Raw genomic sequence first — 24014 nt, 5'->3', positions numbered from 1 at the left:
TTAATTTGCTTAGAATCATCAAACTGTCAATTAATGCGTATCTGGTTCTCGGAAAATATCAGATGAAAGGTAGTTCACCTTGACCTACTTTTGATTATGGCTATTTTTAAATATTTTCAGCTACTTATTTTCTTAGAATCATCGAAATTTGTCAGTTGATGCATCTTGGGTTCTTGGAGAAAGTCAACTGAAAAGTAGGTCACCGTGACCTTTTTTTGATATTTTATGGTTATATTTAAATCTTTTCAGCTACTTATTTGCTTAGAATCATCAAACTTTGTCAGTTGATGCATCTTAGGTCCTCAGAGAACGTCAACTGAAAAGTAGGTAATTGTGACTTACTTTTTGAATTTTATGATGATATTTAAATATTTCAGCTGTTTATTGTCTTAGATTCATCAAACTTTGTCAGTTGATGCATCTTGGGTCCTCAGAGAATGTCAACTGAAAAGTAGGTCACCCTGACCTACTTTTGAAATTTATGGCTATATTTAAATATTTCAGGTACTAATTGGCTTAGAAGCATGAAACTTTGTCAGTTAATGTATCTTGGCTCTTCAGAGCAAGTCAACTGAAAAGTAGGTCACCATGACCTACTTTTTGAAGTTCAAGGTATTATCTAAATATATTTAACAATTAAAAGACTTCATCAGTTTTTGCCAGTTAATTCATCTTGGGTTTCTTAGAATGTTTTTAATCAAAATATAGGTCATGATTGCTACTTCTTGAAATTCAGTTTTTGCCAGTTAATTCATCTTGGGTTTCTTAGAATGTTTTTAATCAAAATGTAGGTCATGATTGCTACTTCTTGAATTTCAAGGCTTGATCTAAATATACAGGATACTTAAAGGTTTTAAATAGAAGTAATAGGTTGTACAATTTATCAGAAGAGCAATTCAAGGCCCTTGGGCCTCTTGTCATGGATGATGCATCTAGGAATGTTCACTACCTAACCTGCTCTGGATTCTGATTCTGACCTACATTTTCCAGATGAGTGAATTTTAGCTATATTTTAACCAATTTAGCATGGATGAGGTATGTAGGGATGGACACTTCCAGACTTGCTTCAGATGTTGAATTTGACCTACATTCTTCAGATGAGTGGCCAGGGTAATGGTTTTGGTGTACCTCTATAATTATATGACCTATTATGATTAAACTTGCATCTTAGGATTGACACTTCCAGACTTGCTCCACATGTTAAAACTGACCAACATTTTTTTTTATAAACCCTCCTCCTAAGGAGAGGAGGGTATACTGTTTTACCCTTGTGTGTCTGTCTGTCTGTGACAAATTTTTGGTCACAGTTTTCTCAGCAATTGCTCATTGCAGATACTTGAAAGTTTGGCACACTCTTTGTTTAGGCATGCTGTATCAGACCTGTTTACTCTTAAGATTTTGCCTTATTTTGTATGGATTTTGAGTCCAAAATACGTCTCACATTTTGCTATAATGGAAATACGGAAATCTATTGTTTCAATTTCAGCAGTTAGTTTTCGTTATGATCTGTCTCAGTTTGACGCTTTTTAATTGCTATCAGAGAGAGATTTCAAACACTTCAGTGATGTCAGGTTGCCAAAACGCGGTGGCTTAAAAAATGACAGAAACCCCTCGAAAGAAAGCAAGGTAAAATGTTATTAAACCATGTTTTGGTAATCAAAAATTTAGTTGTTCTCTAGTAATATATGTATAATCAATGGAAAGTGAATCTTACGGGCAAATGCCAAATCTCACTGACAAATCTAAACAAAAATACTGAGAGACAACAATTTGGGTAAACAGGTCTGCTATATGGTGGGATTCATTTTTGTGCAAATCTGATGTCAACTTCCTGTTTTTCTGTGTGTCTGTTCGTACCATACATAACAAATTTTGGTCACAGTTTTCTCAGCAACTACTACTGTCAGTAAAACACACTTATAGCGAAGTGCTAGGGATGTGCAATTTTGATTCGTTATAAACATAATTTGTTATATCTGTTTAGATAACAATACGTTCAAAAACCACAGAGATTGAAAAGCACTTTGCTGTAAGCGTGATTTCATTATAAATGTGTTCGCTATTACTGTGTTTTACTGTAATTGCAGAAGCATGAAATTTTAGCACACTCTTTGTTGAGGCATGCCATAAAATGGCATTTATTTTTGTTTAAGCATGTACAACACACATACCCCAAAAATTTCCTGTCGTTTAATTTTCGCTATTTTTGTATATCTTATTCATGACAATATCTACTATGTGTATGTACATTTTGGTCAAAATCGTTCGAGCCGAATTTGGAAAGGAAGTTCCTAAAGTTACCCCCCTTTGGCTGATCAGGAGTACAAAATAATTTCAACCAACTTACAATAAAATCCCTTATTTTAAAATATTTAAGTTTAGCCTAGCTGTCAAAATTTGCTGAATCGTTCGTATAAATATCAAGTACATAAACAAAGTGATTTTGTAGAGGTACCCTTCGATAAAAACGATTTTGAAGAATTTAAACTGAAAAACTATGGTTCATTTTTGCATTGAAAAATGCGGGATTTTCAAATGAAATATTTTTTTATGAAAAAATCTGTCGTTTAATTTTGAAAAAAAATAATTACTTCTTGTATCTGGTGATCAAAATGTTCTTGATAATTTTTTGAAAATTTTTTAAACGATGCGTTTTGAATTTATAGAGGAAAATCTCCCCTCCCCCTCTCTCCGTAAATTACATTTCTCACAGCGTCTTTCAGACTTGGGACGAAAGCAATGCTATGATTCTACAAATACAAATAAAAATTCCAAGCTGGAGAATATCTTTTACTTAAAAAATGTAATGTACATTATATTTATCACAAATATAAAAATTTACATCTGCATTTAAGGAAGATGAATAAGCAATTTCTGAAATTTTAAGACCCCCCCCCCCTCTCAATTCTTCTCTGCAATGCAGGGCATTCGAGCTTGAAAAAAAAAAACAAACATCGGTTACGTCTGCATAATATATATAATTGGCATATTGAACTCCTAAAGTAATGTCCTTCATTCATGTATACAGATTAAATATTGACTATTAATATTTTTTGTTATTCTAAATATTATTTTTTTAATATTTATATTTAGTAAAACTATTTTTCTAAGGATTTTATGACCACGTGTCCGGTTTGGAATTCATGCACACAGGTGCAGTTTCAAACCTTTATATGACTTCTACTTGCATTGAATATTATTTTTTAAGTGAACAAACAGTGGTGTATGTACAACTCTCTTGTGATGAAAATGGAATATATGTACATATAGGTTTTAAATTATTTCTGTTTTCAAACGAGAGCCCCCCCCCCGATATTGTATCCTTCTGTTGCTTCAATAAATAAAATGGAAATGATGTATTCGTCCATATTAACTTCAATTGTACCAAACTGTAAATTATTTATCAATAATTAAAATTATTCATGTGCCTGAATCATCTAAATGGTATCATCTACATTGGTATCAACATGCAGAGACATATATGTCTCTGGTATCAATCGTTTTGTTTTTATTCGAGGAAATGCGAACTGAAACTGTTTACAGTAAAATATTTTCTCACTGGGATGCAACCGTTGTATTAATTTCAGTAAATATTTTTTCACTGTTGATACTTACTTAAATTTGTATAAACTTTGGCTTTCAGTTCTTGTGTTCCTTGGAACACACTGTAAATGTATCTGTGTATTTGTGAAGAAAAATAAACATAATTCTTTGGAAACAGGAGGAATAACTCAGCTAAGGGGAGCAAAGACATACACCTGCTACACATTTTTAGAGTTGTTTCTCTTTGATCAGTGACCTTCTGAAAACAGTTACTCTTTTTATTTTATTTTTTTTCAAAGAAAAGAAAAGCAAGAAAATGTTTATTTTCGTAATATGATAATATTTAAACATACCGGTAATATTTATTCTCAATGTAATGCGGCCGATTGTAACAGGTAAAAGCAATGTAGAGTAGCATTAACATTTTTAGATTAAAAAAATGCCTTTGTTTATATCATAAATACAATATTAAAGAATTTTATAAAATTAACTAAATTTAGTTTAAGGAACCTGTCTTTTTTCTTCTTTTTTAAGGAGGGGGGGGGGGATTTATTGTAATTGCGCAAATGATCAAGGAAAGGATTTGGTATTCCTAAAGAAATCACAATAAAATCCTCTATTCTATTTTTTTTTTTAACATTAATTACATCGTGATCGTATCGCTCGTCATTTTGACGCTTCATAATTAATGTCAAATTTAACGTTATGTTAAACGTTTTATTGAAGTTGCAAGAGTTATCTCCCCCAGTGTGTTGTACGTCTTTAAATCTGATGTCAACTTCCTGTTTATCTGTGTGCCTGTCTGTACAATATGTAACAAATGTTTGTTGCAGTTTTCTCAGAAATTACTCTTTTCAGATGCTTGAAATTTCAGCACACTCTTTGTATTGGTATACCATATGGTGGGATTTATTTTTGTACGAATCCGATATCAACTTCCTGTTAATTCATGCGTCTGTTCGTACCATACATAGCAAATTTTTGTCACAGTTTTCTCAGCAACTACTCATTGCAGATGCTTGGAATTTTAGCACAATCTTTGTTGAGGAATGCAATATGGTGGGATTCATTTTTGTTCAAATCTGATGCCAACTTTCTGCTCATTCCTGTGTCTGTCCGTAACTGAACTTGTGTATATTCACATCAGTATATATTCACATCAGTGTATATTCAAGTCAGAGCGGGGTATTACTAGTGAGCACTGGCTCACAGACTTCTTGTTGAAAAAGATTCGTACAAGAGAAGTTGAAGTTAGAACAAGCAAAAGTGTTGGTCACTTGTTCGAATGAACAAGAAGGGGAAAAAGTTAATGTAGAGCCCTGCAAATATATGTATTATTGATGCTACTTTATCATAAGGTAATTTAATTGCCAATGAAAGTCTTCATTTTTGTTCCTTACCAATACAATCTTGAACTGAAGCACTTTGTTATTTAATTTTGAAACTACTGGTATTTCAAAATGTTCACTGGTGATACTCTTAAGGTTATTAATTGTTATTGATTCAGATGCTGAATTTTCCAGGTGATTGAATAGAAAAAAAATATTTTAAGAGTAAGTTCATTCTGGCATTCCAAATGTAAATAATCCTACCCGGACCAAACTTGCATAAATGTTGCATCTAGGAATGCACACAATCTGATTCAAATACATATCTCTACAATAAGCTTTTGCACACTATTAGAATATTTGGTTATTGTGGGACTTTGCCTTACTTAATAATAAAATTTGTTGATGTGAGCTAAATATGAAATCTTTGATTACCTATGTTTTTGGCTATATTTTAGATAATAATTAGACAGTCCAACTTAAAAATCAACAACATCCTCATTCAGAAAGCAAAAGACTTCAATCTGGAAATTACTGCAGAGGTAAGATAAACTCTTGTCTGTTAATCTTAAGGTCTCTTCACATTTTGTTCTTCATTTGAGAAGGTATGAGGATAAGGGGACATAATGTATTCAACATTGAAGATGCTTGTAAGAAAAAGGAATTAATTACATTTTTTTGGAAATACAGTGGGTCCTGTTTTATTCAATAGTCAAGTTGTCAGTCTAATTTTATCAGAATAGCTGATTAATGGAATAGATGAGAGCTCCATACTGAGTCCGAAGATAGATGTATAGAGCTACATGTATTTATAATACATCATAGCAAATTTTAATCTTGCACTTTTATTTTCGTTTGATTAGTTTACTTAGTGACTTTACTAAAATAAATTATTTTACTTACTTATGATTTAATATGATAACATTTTTCAAGAAATTGACGTATAAAATATATTCTTTGATAGTTATTGCCATCTTTATTCTGCACATGTTTACATTCCTTCTTCAGTAGTTGCCATTTTGGAAATGGAAGTAGACTAAATGCTTGACTAATAATGTTAAACTTTTTTTCCCTAGATAGATTGTAAATTAAAAATAAACAAAAATATGAAATAAATGTAACTATTTCGTTTTTATTTGTTTCTTTAATAAGGTTACATATTTTATAATGTTTGTGACAATTCTCTGGTCAGTGAGTTTACCAGTCTCGTACTTGTCTGCCATGTGGAGAAAGACAGTATAGATTTATAGTACGGGCCATTTGTGAATTTAACCATAAATTTTGCACTTAAAAGTGAACATGACCATGAAGTTAAACGATTGAATAGGCTTATTTCATTATCCAAGCAAATTGTCATACACAAGCTAATCAGTTCAATAATTAAGATTTCAAGCCAAAAAAATTGCAAATAATTGTCATAGTTAACAAGTGTGTCATTGATTAAGATTAAAAACACAAGCTGATCACCACAACTGTAAACAAAACATATCTATCTACTATGCCCACTATTAAGACAGGTGACTGTGTGCGTCCAGGCATAACTAATCCCCGCATTGTGTACTCAAGCCAGTCAATGTAAGAGGTGTCAGACAGTGTAAACAAAGGCTTCACATACCAAGTTGGAGGTGTGAACAAGGTGCTGATTATCAAAAAACACTATGATAGTCCAAATTTTTGTATCAGATAAAACAAAATTCCAATATTTTCTCATCAGAATATCAGGTGCAATTATTAATAAATATATAAGAAATGGTTTTGTGCTCTGTTATTATATGATCTTAAATTCACTGTCAAGGAATTTTTGTTACATCACTCAAAGCTTTGTGTCCAATATTTCAGACTTAAGATATCACTCTAAAAATTGTTGCAAATTGAAGATTGGTATCAGGACCAAGTCACCTAGGAAGGCCGAGATAGTTGCACTTGAAACAATTAAAATACAACTAGTAGACTAATTGTTCTCGAACAATTAGAGGTCTTTCCACCTTCTTTAAATTTCATATATTCTTCACATTTAACTCTCTACTGCTTATTTTTATACAAAAGAAACCAGAAATGGCTTGAGAGATGGAAAAAATGAAAATTTTAAAAATTTTTGAAATGACCTTGACCTTTGACCTTGAACAAATATTCAAGGTCAAAGGTCAAGGGTCACATTGCAATTAACCCCATGCTACAATGACTTTTAGTTTTAAAGTTATAAGGTTTACTAGTAAGCGCAAAGACATTAAAGGGCGATAACTCATATAAGGGGTCACCGGATACTTTCGCACTGAATAGATTAAAGTTGTGCCTAAAGACCCTGAATACATTAATGAAGGTTTCGTGTCTCTGCGGTTTACGGTTTCGGAGGAGTGGCGATAACAAGGTTTTTTGCACAAGGGGAAATAACTTTTAAAAGGTTTAAGCTTAGGGGACAAGATTGAAATCTTTGAAATAGTTTTAAAAGTACATATAAAAGATGCAAAGATATACTGTATATGTTGAAAGACAAAAAAGCTCTAAAAAGAGCTTTATTTCTCATATTTGGAGTGACCTTGACCTTTGACCTTGACATAATCTTCAAGGTCTAGGGTTAAAGAATCTAATGCAGTTGGTTTCATGTCTCTACGACTTATCGTTTTGAAAATTTTTCATTATTTGTAAACTTCAAAAACTTTCAGGGGCAATAACTCATAAAAGGGCTCAACAAATCCTTTCGTAATGAATAGATTGAAGAGTCTACGCAATTAGTCGAACACATTGGTGAAGGTTTCGTAACTCTATGGTTTACGGTTTCGGAGGAGTAGCGATAACAAGGTTTTTCGCACAAGGGGAAATAATTTTTAAAAGGTTTAAGCTTAGGGGACAAGATTGAAATCTTTGAAATAGTTTTAAAAGTACATATAAAAGATGCAAAGATATACTGTATATGTTGAAAGACAAAAAAGCTCTAAAAAGAGCTTTATTTCTCATATTTGGAGTGACCTTGACCTTTGACCTTGACATAATCTTCAAGGTCTAGGGTTAAAGAATCTAATGCAGTTGGTTTCATGTCTCTACGACTTATCGTTTTGAAAATTTTTCATTATTTGTAAACTTCAAAAACTTTCAGGGGCAATAACTCATTGAAGGGGTCGACAAATCATTTCGCAATGAATAGATTGAAAAGTCCTCTCAATTAGTCGAAGACATTGGTGAAGGTTTCGTACCCCTACGGTTTACGGTTTCAAAGGAGTAGCGATAACAAGCTATTCTTGCGAAAGGGGCAATAACTTTGTCATAGGTCATAGGTCAAACACGGGGGGTCGTTTTTCGGAATAACTTTTAATATCTATTATCATGAACTATAAAGTTTTTCGATACCTCTTGCGGTTTCAAAAGTCCGGGAAGAAAAATAATAATAATAATAATAATAAACATAAGCATTTCAAGAGGTCTTTCCACAGAAAGGTGGAAAGACCTAATTAAAATTTAATTCATTAATATTGAGTGATGTAACGGAGACACTTCAAGTTTAATTCAAATTAATTAATTACAACTGAATTATATCTTACTTGTGACACTCATTTTTGCCCCTTTATAAACAAAATTTCTGTCCATTGTTCTCATTTACACTCAAATCTAAAGACTAATACATAAAAAGATCACCTTCTGTTTCAGACGTAACAGGACACAAACTTCAGCACACAGAAAAGAAAATTTCCTCCAAAATTAAAATTAATTGAACAAATTTTTTATTAAAGGATTTGCACTTACATTTGGGCATTTTTTGGCCAAGTTTGCATAATCATATGGCAAAGGAAGAAAATTATATGCCTCATTTCAACATATAGAGATGTAACACTGGACACTGAAGCCTTCCAACAAACTTTTTTTTTAAATTTACTTAATTGTTAAGTTTTTACTTTGAATCAGATCACAGGAAACTTTAAGAAAATTTTAACTTAATAAATAAGTAAAGAATTGAACAAATTTTCAGTTTTATTTAAATAATATACATTGTATTGTTTATGCCCCTAATTCTACACAAATGTCATTTTATCTTCTGTCAAGAGATCAATCTTGATCTTTTCCAAGTTAAAGAGTCACAGAAGTGATCAGTGGCCATTCTATGACCTGAAAAGAAAAGAAAAAAATGGTGAAAAGGTAGTTTGACAAGGATATTAAGATCTATACTCATACTTTGATAGTGATGTAACACTGATCTCATGATATTTTCACAAATTTAACTTGGACACAAAAACTGGTGTCCTATGTTACATCATGTAATGAAGTTAAAGAATGACAGAACAATGTATAATACATACTATTTCACTCAAGTTTATTGTGTGTTTTGCACTTCTTAAAACACCAATTAGGTATTTTTGTCAGAGGCCAATCAACCAAAAAATATGCACATTCATAAATAGTGATGTAACAATGACACATTCTGTTGTGGCTTAATAATCTTGTCAAAGTTACATCTTTTATAAATTTTCAGATATTTTCTAAAATTTTCTAAAATAGAGTTTACAATGGTTATTACTTGATACAATTAAATTAAGCTCAATCAGTTGAAATTTAATCACATGTAAATTAACATTTTTGAATTAAAAGATTTAGGTATTACTTGATTGGGGGGCGTGATGTAACTGTGGACACAATCAGTCCAACCACAGTGTGAAAATAAATAAGCATAATTCTTATATTAATGTAGCATAGTTCAATATTTACAGTTTATTAGAAAATTAATTCTTATTTCTTTGCAAACACGCAAATCTGGCATTATATATGTTTCAAAATACATCCTTAAATCGCCGAAAAAGATGAGGTCCCCAAAAAATGAGAGACGTAACATGTAAATGACCTACCTACTACTCGCGTCTCCTGTCATCTTTTTCTTGGAACTGATCCAACACGTGCACGGGTCTCACCAAAAATGAAAGTAGAGACCAGAAAATGTCATACAAACAGGATGTCGTCCTCTGATCACCCGAGTATTTGATGTATGACACGTGTATACAGACGTAACGTTTTGACACGAAAATAAGATAAAATTATGATGATTATTTTTGAAATAATATTTTCACATTTGAACACAGCCATAGTTCATAAATCTTTTACGACGTCTCTAATTGCTATAAATAGAACATATCGATCGAAGTTTCCTTCGATTGTATCTGAAAGCGGCTGTGCGCGAGACGTAACAAAATTGACACGAAATGTTACATCCCCAAGCATAAAATTTAACCATTGTTTAATTTTAAAAATATTCAATATTTTTTTGACAAACCCAGTAAATTTAATAAATAAATTTGTATATAATAAACGAATCAAGAAAATTAGGTGGAATGATTTTATTTACTGCTGCTATTCCTTCATTTCTTCGGACCATATGAAAAAATGTCACAGAGATTGTCCACTGAATTGCATCAAAAACAATCATTACAAGTTTGATTATTCGCTTGACAATCATTAAAACATCATTAGTTATTAAATATGAGCATCAGAAAATTATTAAATAAGTTTATTCATCAAAGTTGTGAAAGAAAAAGAAATAAATGGCATTTTAGATAGACGTAACGAAAATTCCTTGACAGCGAATTTAGGATCATATTGAAATAGCAAAAATATTAGTTAAACCGCTATCCGATAAAATGGAATCCACTGTAATAAAAAAAAAAACAGACCTGTAAAATCATGATTTTTGGATAAATATTTGTTTATAACATGCCTGGAAAAATTGAGATCAAATTTTTACTTCTTTGCATTTATTGTAGTGAAATGGGAGTGTTTCAAAATATACATTTTTAGGTCACCTGAATCACTCGGTGACCTATTGCAATTTTTTTTCGTCTGTCATTTTGCATGAGTTGTTGCTGGTAAACTTTTAAACATTTTCAACTTCTTCTCTTGAATCGTGCCAGTGTTTTCCCTAAGAACCAGCTACCAATCAAATTGACCGCTTCAAATAATAAAAATGCTAGCCACTTTGAAATAAAACAAATCAACATTTAATTGTAAGGTCCACATATATTTTTGTTCATAAACATCAACCCCTTGCCTGTCACAATTAATCTCTAACCCAGGGTTCTCCATCATTTCAAATTTAACTATGGCGCAAGACTTGCGCAAAGTGCTAATATTCGCGGTCATTTCGCGACCTTATTCGCGAAGGAACCACAAAATAAATTGAAAAACATACAAACCCAATAAATCAATAGTTTAATATACAAAGGACATTTATTATTTGGCAAATTAATTAATAAATTTAATAATAAAAGCAATTAATCGATATCGATTAAACATAGTGTAAAACAAAATTAGGATGTTTCCAAAATAAATGCATACTGTGAAAAAGACACCCCCCCCCCCAAAAAAAAAGAACATATACGTACTTATAAATAAATAAATATTAGCTTGTAGAATTTGAAAATGAAACTACCAGAAAAACAAGTTTTAAGCATTTAAATCCATTTTTAAAAAAAAGTTTACAAAAGGTAAGTTATACAGTGTTCATTGAAGGACAGAGGAAATTCTGGTACATGTAAGTCAGTCACTCAATCACGCTAACATCTGTATATATTTGCAATTAACGGTCTGAAGACTGAAATATCTTAAAACTTGTAAATTAAAAGAAATACTTAAGCAGTTAAAAGTTATAAAATAATATTTTCAATTGGTGGATCTATCGTAAGTTTTTCAACATTACAAAAATACATGATTACAATACACGTACGATTTTTGACTTGCTGTGCCAATGCAATTTTAGATAAGTGATTATCTGTAGGACTATTAAAGCATGAACTAATTCATATTAAAAGTTCCATTTGCAATCATCGTGAAGGGTGGATAAATGGCTTGTCTCTTTTCATTCAAGTGTCCAGCGAGGTTTAGAAGATAATTGCTTGTGCAAGCCAAACAATGGGCCCTAATGAGAATAAATTAACGGTTTAGCATTAGAAACTGGAAAACCGTACAAAATTTGGAGGTTCACTTAGTTTATAAATTTATATATTTATCTTACTGACGACGTCGATCTTACTGTTGCGCTAATATTTTAACAGTGGTGGAACTATGGCACTGATTTTTTAACTGTGGCGCTAAAGAATTTAACTGTGGCGGGGCCGCCATGTTAAACAGCCCATGGAGAACCCCTGTCTAACCTTTTACTTTCATCAAAAAGGAAAACACTGCCGCTCATCTAATTTCAACAAAATTTGTTACAGAGCAACTATGGGCAAAGAAGGTCAAAAGTTATGAATTTCATGGTCTCCCATTTTGGCCTGAGGGATGGGAAAAAACCCCCAATCAAAATTTATGCAATTTTCAAAAATCTTCTCTACTCCAGGACCTCAAGCAGTAAAAATGTTGTCATGATTATGACACATAATGGGTCCTTTACCCAAATTGTGAAATTCATGGCCCCTGGGTTGGGGTTCTGAAGTTAGGATGGGGCTCTATTAATCATATGATCCTAAATTCGCTGTCAAGGAATTTTCGTTACGTCTATCTAAAATGCCATTTATTTCTTTTTCTTTCACAACTTTGATGAATAAACTTATTTAATAATTTTCTGATGCTCATATTTAATAACTAATGATGTTTTAATGATTGTCAAGCGAATAATCAAACTTGTAATGATTGTTTTTGATGCAATTCAGCGGACAATCTCTGTGACATTTTTTCATATGGTCCGAAGAAATGAAGGAATAGCAGCAGTAAATAAAATCATTCCACCTAATTTTCTTGATTCGTTTATTATATACAAATTTATTTATTAAATTTACTGGGTTTGTCAAAAAAATATTGAATATTTTTAAAATTAAACAATGGTTAAATTTTATGCTTGGGGATGTAACATTTCGTGTCAATTTTGTTACGTCTCGCGCACAGCCGCTTTCAGATACAATCGAAGGAAACTTCGATCGATATGTTCTATTTATAGCAATCAGAGACGTCGTAAAAGATTTACAAACTATGGCTGCATGTTCAAATGTGAAAGTATTATTTCAAAAATAATCATCATAATTTTATCTGTATTTTCGTGTCAAAACGTTACGTCTGTATACACGTGTCATACATCAAATACTCGGGTGATCAGAGGACGACATCCTGTTTGTATGACATTTTCTGGTCTCTACTTTCATTTTTGGTGAGACCCGTGCACGTGTTGGATCAGTTCCAAGAAAAAGATGACAGGAGACGCGAGTAGTAGGTAGGTCATTTACATGTTACGTCTCTCATTTTTTGGGGACCTCATCTTTTTCGGCGATTTAAGGATGTATTTTGAAACATATATAATGCCAGATTTGCGTGTTTGCAAAGAAATAAGAATTAATTTTCTAATAAACTGTAAATATTGAACTATGCTACATTAATATAAGAATTATGCTTATTTATTTTCACACTGTGGTTGGACTGATTGTGTCCACAGTTACATCACGCCCCCCAATCAAGTATTACCTAAATCTTTTAATTCAAAAATGTTAATTTACATGTGATTAAATTTCAACTGATTGAGCTTAATTTAATTGTATCAAGTAATAACCATTGTAAACTCTATTTTAGAAAATTTTAGAAAATATCTGAAAATTTATAAAAGATGTAACTTTGACAAGATTATTAAGCCACAACAGAATGTGTCATTGTTACATCACTATTTATGAATGTGCATATTTTTTGGTTGATTGGCCTCTGACAAAAATACCTAATTGGTGTTTTAAGAAGTGCAAAACACACAATAAACTTGAGTGAAATAGTATGTATTATACATTGTTCTGTCATTCTTTAACTTCATTACATGATGTAACATAGGACACCAGTTTTTGTGTCCAAGTTAAATTTGTGAAAATATCATGAGATCAGTGTTACATCACTATCAAAGTACGAGTATAGATCTTAATATCCTTGTCAAACTACCTTTTCACCATTTTTTTTCTTTTCTTTTCAGGTCATAGAATGGTCACTGATCACTTCTGTGACTCTTTAACTTGGAAAAGATCAAGATTGATCTCTTGACAGAAGATAAAATGACATTTGTGTAGAAAGGGGCATATGCAATACAATGTATATTATTTAAATAAAACTGAAATTTTGTTCAATTGTTTACTTATTTATTAAGTTAAAATTTTCTTAAAGTTTCCTGTGATCTGATTCAAAGTAAAAACTTAACAATTAAGTAAATTAAAAAAAAAAAGTTTGTTGGAAGGCTTCAGTGTCCAGTGTTACATCTCTATATGTTAAATGAGGCATATAATTTTCTTCCTTCGCCATATGATTATGCAAACTTGGCCAAAAAATGCCCAAATGTAAGTGCAAATCCTTTAATAAAAAATTTGTTCAATTAATTTTAATTTTGGAGGAAATTTTCTTTTCTGTGTGCTGAAGTTTGTGTCCTGTTACGTCTGAAACAGAAGGTGATCTTTTTATGTATTAGTCTTTAGATTTGAGTGTAAATGAGAAAAATGGACAGAAATTTTGTTTATAAAGGGGCAAAAATGAGTGTCACAAGTAAGATATAATTCAGTTGTAATTAATTAATTTGAATTAAACTTGAAGTGTCTCCGTTACATCACTCAATATTAATGAATTAAATTTTAATTGTATTTTAATTGTTTCAAGTGCAACTATCTCGGCCTTCCTAGGTGACTTGGTCCTGATACCAATCTTCAATTTGCAACAATTTTTAGAGTGATATCTGAAGTCTGAAATATTGGACACAAAGCTTTGAGTGATGTAACAAAAATTCCTTGACAGTGAATTTAAGATCATATAGTAAACGTGCAGAAATTCTTTAAAAAGCTTCTGTTCCCCTGTATCTATACTTATAAATTTATAAATTTTGCAAATAAATTCCGAAAAGCCTGCAACAGAGTCCATACTTACTCCACTAATATTACACTTGGTATGAGGTGATGCTGTAAACTTATTTCTCTCTCATACCATATTTGGCCAAATATAATATGCATTGGTGTAAAATACGCACCCCCTTTTTTGAGCCTGAAACTGGGGAAAAAACGCAGTTCGGTTGTATTATATGCAGCAGAAAATTTTACCAGGCGGTGTTCTGAACTTTTGAAAATCGCGGTAATTTGCTTTGAAAATCGGCACGGAGATAAAGTGCCGAAAATTTACAGAACACGATATTTTATTCAAATGAGTTTTTATTTCTTAATCTTAATCTTCTTGGATATCTCTTTTTCTACAGAGCATGAGTAAATGATAACACTAAGTTTCAACATACTTCATATTTCCTTTTTTTTTTTTTTTTAATATCTCAATCATTTTAACACGAGGCCGATATAAGATAAAGTAAAATTACATTTAACAAGCGTTTAACTGTTTAATGTGTCGTAATCAACACACGCTTATACATACGAAAGATCATAAACCAACCCCCTGATTTTTAACAAAGAAAATAATAAAAGCCATTAATAAGGGCAGTAAATAATCAGTGCTCTAACTGTAAAAACAATGCTTTGGTGGTGGTAAACAATTTAATTGCCTGGAGGGGTGTTGAGGGGTAATTATCAAGTGACAAGAGCACGTGTTCACAACACTGGTTTCCATTCATTGGGACGTATAGAGGGGTGTTTACGTTGAAATGAATTTTCACTGAGTTATTTAAAACCTAAAATAAATTTTATTTTACTGTACATTTATTTCATTGAAAATTAAAATGACTTATTACTTTTTTTGACCGGTGTCTGACTGATTAGGTACATGTGTACTATGATTAAGGAAGCATGTGGCAAAGGAATGTGTGAACATCTAGCCTATAAATAACATTGTTAACGGCGGCCTACACAGAGACAATGAACATGCAGCTCAAATTAATTTTAACTTGCTTTTTAATTTAATTTAACGGTTTATTCCCCGAACATCTACTGGCTAAAACAACTATTTAATTATCACACTCAATTAAGAGGCCCTCTAAGGGGTCCAGGTAGAGTTTACCTGTGTTACCTTGATTGAGCAAAGTAGTCAAAATCAAATAATTTAATATTTACTGATAAAACTGTGTACTAAAGCATAGATTTATTGATTAAATACTTGCTATAATTGAAGGCACTAAACAATTAAATATTTTTTTATGTACATGTATATGTAATAAATAATTTACTATAAATTATTTTCAATTAAGCATAACTTTTTTTAACCTAACACTTTGCACTTAATTGAAGCATCACTTACACCACATTTTAACATTTTAAGCTTTGTTTAATCTATATTAAACATGGAGAACTTTTTTCACATTGCATTTACAGGTCCATAGAATGAAAAGGGGGGAGGGGGCATTTTTCTGAGCAAAGACTAGTATAGTATAGTCTATTCCTCTACATCTAATATGTAAATTTTCATTTAGATGTTGCCCCCTTTTACACTCTGTTGCTGTAAGGTCGAGCGCTGGCGAATATTCCAGCACTTGAAAAAAAAATCTACAAACAGAGAAAGTCCACTCCTTCCCACACACGAACACACAAAATAGGATTTTCAAGGTTTTTATTAATTATATAAATTTTACTTGTTAGATTTCTCGGGGGGGGGGGGGGGGGGGGGGGGGGGGTTGCCTCTTCTCCCACTGTTTAAACCATTGCTACCTTTTTGTTTGGAAGCAATATCTATAAAGTTAGGGGGGGGGGGGTAAAATTCAAAATGATTTTTTTTTTCAAATATAATCGTATCTTACTCTTCTTGATAGATTTTTTTATCAAAATAAATTACATGTATATTGTGATTGAGTTTTAAGATACAAACTTACAAAGATTTTGAAATTATTTATTGTTATAATATTTAAAAAATTAGTGCTTTGAAATGATGATTAAAACTAAATTAAATCAAAAGTATCTAAAGCAAAATTTATATATAATGACATATGATCGATAGATTTTTCCTGTTTATATAAGAAAGAATATTACTTACATGTTCACGGAAATTTTATTTAACCGATCTTTAAGACATCTCCTCTGAAATATGGCTTAAGTATGGGAAGATCGATATTAGTTTAAATTAATTTTTATGAATTTTGGGGGCTTTTTTAGGAGAAAATGAAAAAATTGTTTTAATTGCAAATAAGATCCTTTAGAGTTTAAAGTTTGCCCTAAATAAATGGATAATATAAATATTTAACCCTTATCATGCTTATCGTGATCGGCAACTGCGTGTCAGTGCTGATAGTGGCATAAGGCATTTTTTGAATATCGTAATTTCCCATTCCTATTTTAAGAATAAAAAATCCTTGTACAAAATAATTTTTTGTTGGTATTTCGTCATATCCAATTTATAAACTGAAACACTGTTTGTTAACCCTGATTTCATTGGTTGAAAGTATAAAAGCTCATCAAAAAGACGCAGGTTGTGTTCCTTGTTTACCTCAGTTACAAATATGGCGGGATGTATCGACACTGACGATTTTTTCCTGAACCATGCCGATATAACTGCATTTATTTTAAATTATCTCAATCATTTGATTAAGAAATTGATTGTGATGGATTTCAATATGTTGGTTTTATTAATATCAATGAATTTTTCAGGGTTCGACACTCCTCAAAATTTAGTCTCACCATTTGGGCAACCTTGGTTCTGATTTCAGGTTGCCCGAATGAATTTCAGGTCGCCCGAACAAAATATCAAATGAAACAAAAAGGTGCAATTGTTTAAAATTTGTTAAGATAACAGAATTTAATTAAATTGTGCTTTTGTATTATAAAATGTAAACCAGACATTTTTGGAATGTCAAAAGCTGTCTTCCAGTATTTTATCAAACAAAGAAAACACGCAACAAATATTAATAAGCAAAATCAGAATGCTAATTAGGCTTTAAAAAATTATGTTCGTTTCATGTAATATTCCCAATAAATCAAGGGTTGGTAGGTCAGGATTTTTTTTTAATTTATTTATTTTTTTTTGCTGATGTACAATCTCACCTCACATATTGACACAAAATAAAGTTTCTAGATTAAAACATTCATTTTCACTTACCATAAAGGCCTAAGTAAATGGGATCAAACATCCCTGGACTGAATTAACCAGGTGTGATGTTTACAGTGGACACCCAACATGGCTGTCTAGCAGCAGAAAACGAACATCAGAAAGTTGTGGGGGAAATGTTAGATGTTACAATAATGATCATTACTCTTTATATTTATGGTGATTGTTGACTAGGTTTACATATTTTATATCTCAAATAAAAAATAATTTAACACTTTTGGTAAAAATTACATCAGCTGATTGATCAAACACAGATTTCAAGATTTGGCAGAAATAAAAATCCATGCGGCTGCTATTTGAATGGGTCGGTCGGGTTACAGGAAACGATGTTTACAAGGCCTTATAAAGTTTATTTTAAAATATTAAACATCATTATTGAATATTCCCAACTCGTCCCAGGTCGTCATTTGGGCGAGCCAGACTGAAAATCAGGTCGTCCAAAATCATTCTGGGATGGAAATGACGAGGTGACGAGCGTGAATGTTGAACCCTGATTTTTACCGGAGATATAGATATATTCGTTTGATACAGTTGTCGTTACATAGAAGACGATTACTGGGACGTCGCTGACATGCCTCCGAAATAAAACCGTGTAAATAAGTTCTCTGTTCCTGTTTTGTGTATTTTTTAGCTCACCTGAGCCAAAGGCTCAAGTGAGCTTTTCTGATCAAAATTTGTCCGTTGTCTGTCATCGTTGGCGTTGTTGTTGTCATCGTTGGCGTTGGCGTAAACTTTTCACAATTTCAACTTCTTCTCCAGAACTATTGGGCCAATTTCAACCAAATTTGGCACAGAGTATCCTTGGGTGAAGGGGATTCAAGTATGTTCAAATGAAGGGCCACGCCCTCTTTCAAGGGGAGATAATAAAGAATTAGTGAAAAATTAATAGCATCTTTTGAAAATCTTCTTCTCAAGAACCACAAAGCCAGGGAAATTGAAACTCATGTGGAAGCATCCTCAGGTAGTGTAGATTCAAATTTGTTCAAATCATGACCCCTGGGGGTAGGGCGGGGCCACAATGGAGGATCAAAGTTTTACATAGAAATATATAGGAAAAACCTTTAAAAATCTTCTTCTCAAGAACAGCAAAGCCATGATAAGTCATATATTTATATGGAAGCATCCTCAGATAGTGTAGATTCAAGTTTAAACAAATCATGACCCCTGGGGGTAAGGCGGGGCCACACTGAACTATCAAAGTTTTACATAGAAATATATAGGAAGATCTTTAAAAATCTTCTTCTCAGGAACAGCAAAGCCCTGATTGGTCATAATAATGTGGAAGCATCCTCAGGTAGTGTAGATTCTATTTTGTTCAAATCATGACCCCTGGGGGTAGGGCGGGGCCACAGTGAAGGATCAAAGTCTTAAATAGAAATATATAGGAAAATATCTTCTGAAGAACCGCAAAGCCATGATTAGTCATTTTGATATCGAAGCATCCTCAGATAGTGTAGATTCAATTTTGTTCAAATGATGACCTCGGGGGGTAGGATGGGCCCAATGGGGGACCAAAAGTTTTACAATAGAACATAAAGAAATAATTTTTCTTCTTAAGAACAGAAAAGCTATATATAGTCATAATGATATGGAAGCATCCTCAGGTAGTGTAGATTAAAGTTGTTCAAATGATGACCTCTGGGATAGGGAGGAGCCACAATGGGGGTTCAAAATTTTTGAAAAAATCTTCTCAAGTACAACAAAGCCATTTGTAATATTGACATGGAAGCATCATCAAGTAGTTTAAAATTCAAGCCCCCCCCCCCCCCCCCCCCCCCCGGAATCTTTTCAATACTGAACTGATTTGTGCTTTTGCCAAGCCAATGTGCTCAAGTGAGCGATGTGGCCCATGGGCCCCTTGTCTTTGCAGAGTTGGCACATACTGAAATGAAATTTGGTATACAGATTTATCATAAGAATATCTAGGTCAAGTTCTGTTTTGATTAATATCATTGGTACTTATTGGCTAAGAATCTCCAAACTTCATCAGTTGATGCATCTTGGGTATTCGAAGAATGTTAACCCAAAAATAGGTCATCGTGACCTACTTTGATATTTTATGGCTTTATTTAAATATTTCAGGTCTAATTGGCTTAGAATTATCAATCAATGTCAGTTGATGCATCTTGGGTCCTTGGAGAATGTCAACCAAAATATAGATCACTGTGACCTACTTTTGAAATTTTAAGGCTGTATTTAAACATCTCAGGTACTAAATAGATTAGAATCATCAAGCTTTGTCAATTGAAGCATATTGGGTCCTCGGAGAACATCAACCAAAAAGAAGATCACCGTGACCTACTTTTGAAATTATATGGCTATTAAATATCACAGGTACTTATTGGTTTAGAATCATCAAACTTTGTCAGTTGATGTATTTTGGGTCTTAAGAGAACTTCAACTGAAAAGTAGGTCACCATGACCTATTTTTGAAATTTTATGGCTTTATTTAAATGATTGTGCCCATGGGAAAAGGGTGCTTATGGCATTTTTACTAAAACAGAGAAATAACGTCATAAAGATGTGACATTGCAGAGTGACGGTGTATGTCAACGCAGAATTTTTTTTACCACATGTTTACGTTTTGACAATAACTTTTGCCATTTATGTGAATATTGATAATAAATATTAATTTTCATTCGTATATTTAATTTGTGTCTTAACCTCTATGTCCACTAGTTTTAATAAAGATATGACAGCATTTTATTCGAGATCGGTTTCGATCGAGCTATGTAGTTACAGTATATAGTCTCTGATCTATAGGCCTAATTCACTACTGTCAGAAGCTAGTTTCAGACAAGGTGATTGAATAGCGTGTTGAATATATGTACGAATGAATGCAATTTTCTATATGTGGACCAGTTTGAGGATACGTACTAAACACGGACATTATAATAATATCACAAAGGATATTGATCCACTCCACCATTCACAAAAGGTGCATGTTGCATAAACTTTTGTTGTAAATTGTTTTTATGCGATGTATTTGGTCAAAAATTGAAGCTCGGCTGCTAACTTCTTACAGAAAAGAAAAGCATAGTTCTTCTGAATGCTTCACAAATCTAGAAAAATACACAAGAATGACGATAGTAGACGAGATATAATTTTCTATAAATAAAAACAAGAGAGATAACCCGAGGTACTAGAGAGGTACCAGAGAGGGAATTTCGTTGCAAGTGTACAGAGTTTTTTTCTAAACATTTCAACTCGCATGGGTTTATTAAAAAAATTATTTAACAACAGCTCAAAACACGTTTCAGTTGTTTTTAAGTTTTTTTAAAATAAATATTTTGTACTGTCTGGGAGTAAGCCTTTAGAAAAAGAAGAAGCAAAAATTAAACTGATCTTCATTTTTTTTTTAAAAAATTTATCCTTAATAATCTATTTAATTTGAAAAAAGAAGAAAAAGAAAATAGCTGGAATTTAAAAAAAAATAAAAATTTATAATCATTTAATTTCAGCACATTTAAAATATTGACTTTATTTGTTTGTTAGTTAGTTTGGACGGTCGTGTTTATTTTATTTTTTTTATTTTGTTTTGACTGAATATTTTTTTCTCTCCATATTTTTTAAGCATTTAAATGTAACAAAAATTACCATACGAAATATTACTTTAAAAACAGAATGAACAAGTTCATGTTTTAAAATTGATATGAGAGATCTAGAGAAAGAGAAAAGGGGGTTACATCGGATCCAGTTTATTACATGTAATATATGTATAAAGAAATGTGAAACTTTAGTGAGAAGATGGATTTTCAAAACAATTTAATTATCAAAAAATGAAATGAAATCCTTGATTTCAAAACTATGCCTATAAATCAAATAAATCACCAAATCATTAATAAAACTAATGTTACTAATTATTCACCCACTCCCACTTTTCTTTGTGATCATTATAAATTTTCAGGAACTCAAAAATTTAATTTTTTTGGTACCCGTTTAATGCGTTTCTATGAAGGTCAAGGATTTTAAGTATCATCTGCAATGTTCTCTGGCATGGGGCAGACTGAATTTCATTAAAACTTCATTTGGATTGATAACAAATTTGTTTTATTTATTAAGCTTCGACATAACTTACATTAGAATTTCATACGAGAAAAAAACTGAAGGGGGAGGGAGTGTTGAAATTCTAAAATTCTTTTTGACACCATTAATCAATAACAATATACCTCCATGTACCACTTTGCGAAAATCTGTCATTTCAAAACTCGGCCGTTGAGTCTGGAAATATGACATACATGTAATAGACACACTTTACTGGAAATGCACATTATGTCTGATTTCCAATTGAATATAATTAAACTTGAACTATAAATTACACAGAGTTTCTAAATCATTTTTATTTTCGCAAAATGAAATTCAATTGTTATTCTTCGGTGCCATTTCCTTCATTGATCAATAGCAGTCAAGTTCCTACTTCCGGGCAAGTGGAGCCCGGCCAATGATCGATGATTTGTTTATGAAAATGACATTGTTTATACTTATATAAAGAGTGATAAAGGTGTCAAAAAAAAAAAAAAAAAGATTGAAGAATAATTTCCCATTGTTATTTTTAAACTAGAAAGGTGGTTTAAATTGTTGTGTGTGTGGGTAGGCTTGCACACCTTAAGAAAGCTTTTGAAAAATGCTATCAAGCTCATATTAACTATAAGTATGTCATTAAACTTTTTATCTTCAACCCTACCCACCCCATCCCCAAATAATCATCACATGAAATACTGGAATTGCCCCTTAGTTAATTCATGCATGTGAACTGTAACTCATTTAATAAGCCTGTTTATAAGTAAATAATTAAAAATGTTCAATGCTGGAATTGAAAAAGGGCAATGTGTCAATTAAAATAATGATTATTTTATTACCATATGCAAGACAGAAGTCCTTCCGAGTCTTTGTTTAAAAGATTTTGTTGAATATTGCTTAACATTCAATGTATCTACAGTGTATCGACTTAATGTCCTTAAAATTGTTGGATGTAAGTAAATAATTACATTTCCCATTTTTTCTCTTAATCATGTTTATATTTAGAAAAAAAAAATATGTTTTACACTACCTGGTAGCTTCTAGATTACTGTTGTTCCCTAGGACGTTTTTTTTATTTTCACCTTTGGGAAGATTTTCAGATTTATACTTATTTCACATGGACTTGGGAAACGGGGGGGGGGGGGGGGGGGGGGGGATCCCCCACCCCCAATAATTTTTGCTGAATATAGAATACTACAGAAAGCTACCATATGCTTGTGCCCCCTCAATAATAACGCCTGATGACCCTTTTTTTTTTTTTTGCTTGTCGAAGAATTTTTGGTATTGATAGTGCCCTCCCCTCCCCCTCCCAACTGAAAATGTATGGTATGTGCCCATTCCCCCAGCTGAAAATGGTATTGCTTCCTACGGGCCTGTTTTAAACATCACAAAATTGATATCTTGGCCCATCGAGAGCCATATTTAAAATGAAATGACTTTCGAGTTAATCCTATTTCTCCTATTTCCTATACATTTCCAAAACAATTCTTGTTCGGAAGTCGCACGCTTCAGCTGAAGTCTAAATTCTTGTCGTCCCAACATGAGCGAAGTGTACAACAAACTACTCAAACACTCATAATTCTATACCGTTGATGGAACTACTTAAAACAACTACATGTATTTATAAATTAAAGAGAAAATGAATTAAAAAAAAAAATGATTCGTTACACACTATATTAGTAACGTTACAATAAAAAATCATAGTCACGTTCACTCCAAAAACGTTTGACGTTAGTGCAAAAATAACATGACGTCATGATTTCACTGTTGAAGTATCATTGATATAAATGAAGAAAAAACATACTTAGAGTTGGAGGAAGGCCATAAAAATTCAGATTTGACAACTCCTAATCTTGTTCTATAAAAATCCATGAAAAACTCAAAATGTGTAAAAATTGCCATAAGCACCCTTTTCCCATGGGCGCAATCAAATATCTCAGATGCTTACTGACTTAAATTGCTAAACTTTGTCAGTTGATGCATCTTGAGTCTTCGGAAAACATAACCAAAAAGTAGATCACTGTGACCTACTTTTGAAATTTTAAGGCTGTATTTAAACATCTCAGGTACTAAATAGATTAGAATCATCAAGCTTCGTCAATTGAAGCATATTGGGTCCTCGGAGAACATCAACCAAAAAGATCACAGTGACCTACTTTTGAAATTTTA

The 24014-nt window shown here is 32.1% G+C and overlaps 1 protein-coding gene and 1 long non-coding RNA gene across 2 annotated transcripts in view; one reads left to right on the top strand and one right to left on the bottom strand.

The window, feature by feature from the left end:
* LOC133205689 (uncharacterized) overlaps positions 1–24014 on the top strand; it is a 204308-nt gene that overhangs the window by 74686 nt on the left and 105608 nt on the right. Inside the window, exon 12 of the mRNA XM_061341541.1 lies at positions 5330–5413. Coding sequence (XP_061197525.1) covers positions 5330–5413 — 84 coding nt within the window. The remainder of the gene's footprint in view (positions 1–5329; positions 5414–24014) is intronic.
* LOC133171702 (uncharacterized) lies at positions 8822–9842 on the bottom strand. Its single transcript, XR_009718851.1, has 2 exons — positions 9704–9842; positions 8822–8969 (listed from the first exon to the last, which is right to left on the bottom strand). It is a non-coding gene; the product is annotated as an uncharacterized LOC133171702 (long non-coding RNA).

The sequence above is a fragment of the Saccostrea echinata genome, unplaced genomic scaffold (genome assembly GCF_033153115.1).
Source record: "Saccostrea echinata isolate AGI-Se365-2 ecotype Australia unplaced genomic scaffold, CSIRO_AGI_Sech_v1 ptg000054l, whole genome shotgun sequence".
Classification (NCBI taxonomy): domain Eukaryota; kingdom Metazoa; phylum Mollusca; class Bivalvia; order Ostreida; family Ostreidae; genus Saccostrea; species Saccostrea echinata.
Note: the sequence above shows the minus strand (reverse complement) of the source record. Positions and strands in the feature narration are given on the sequence as shown.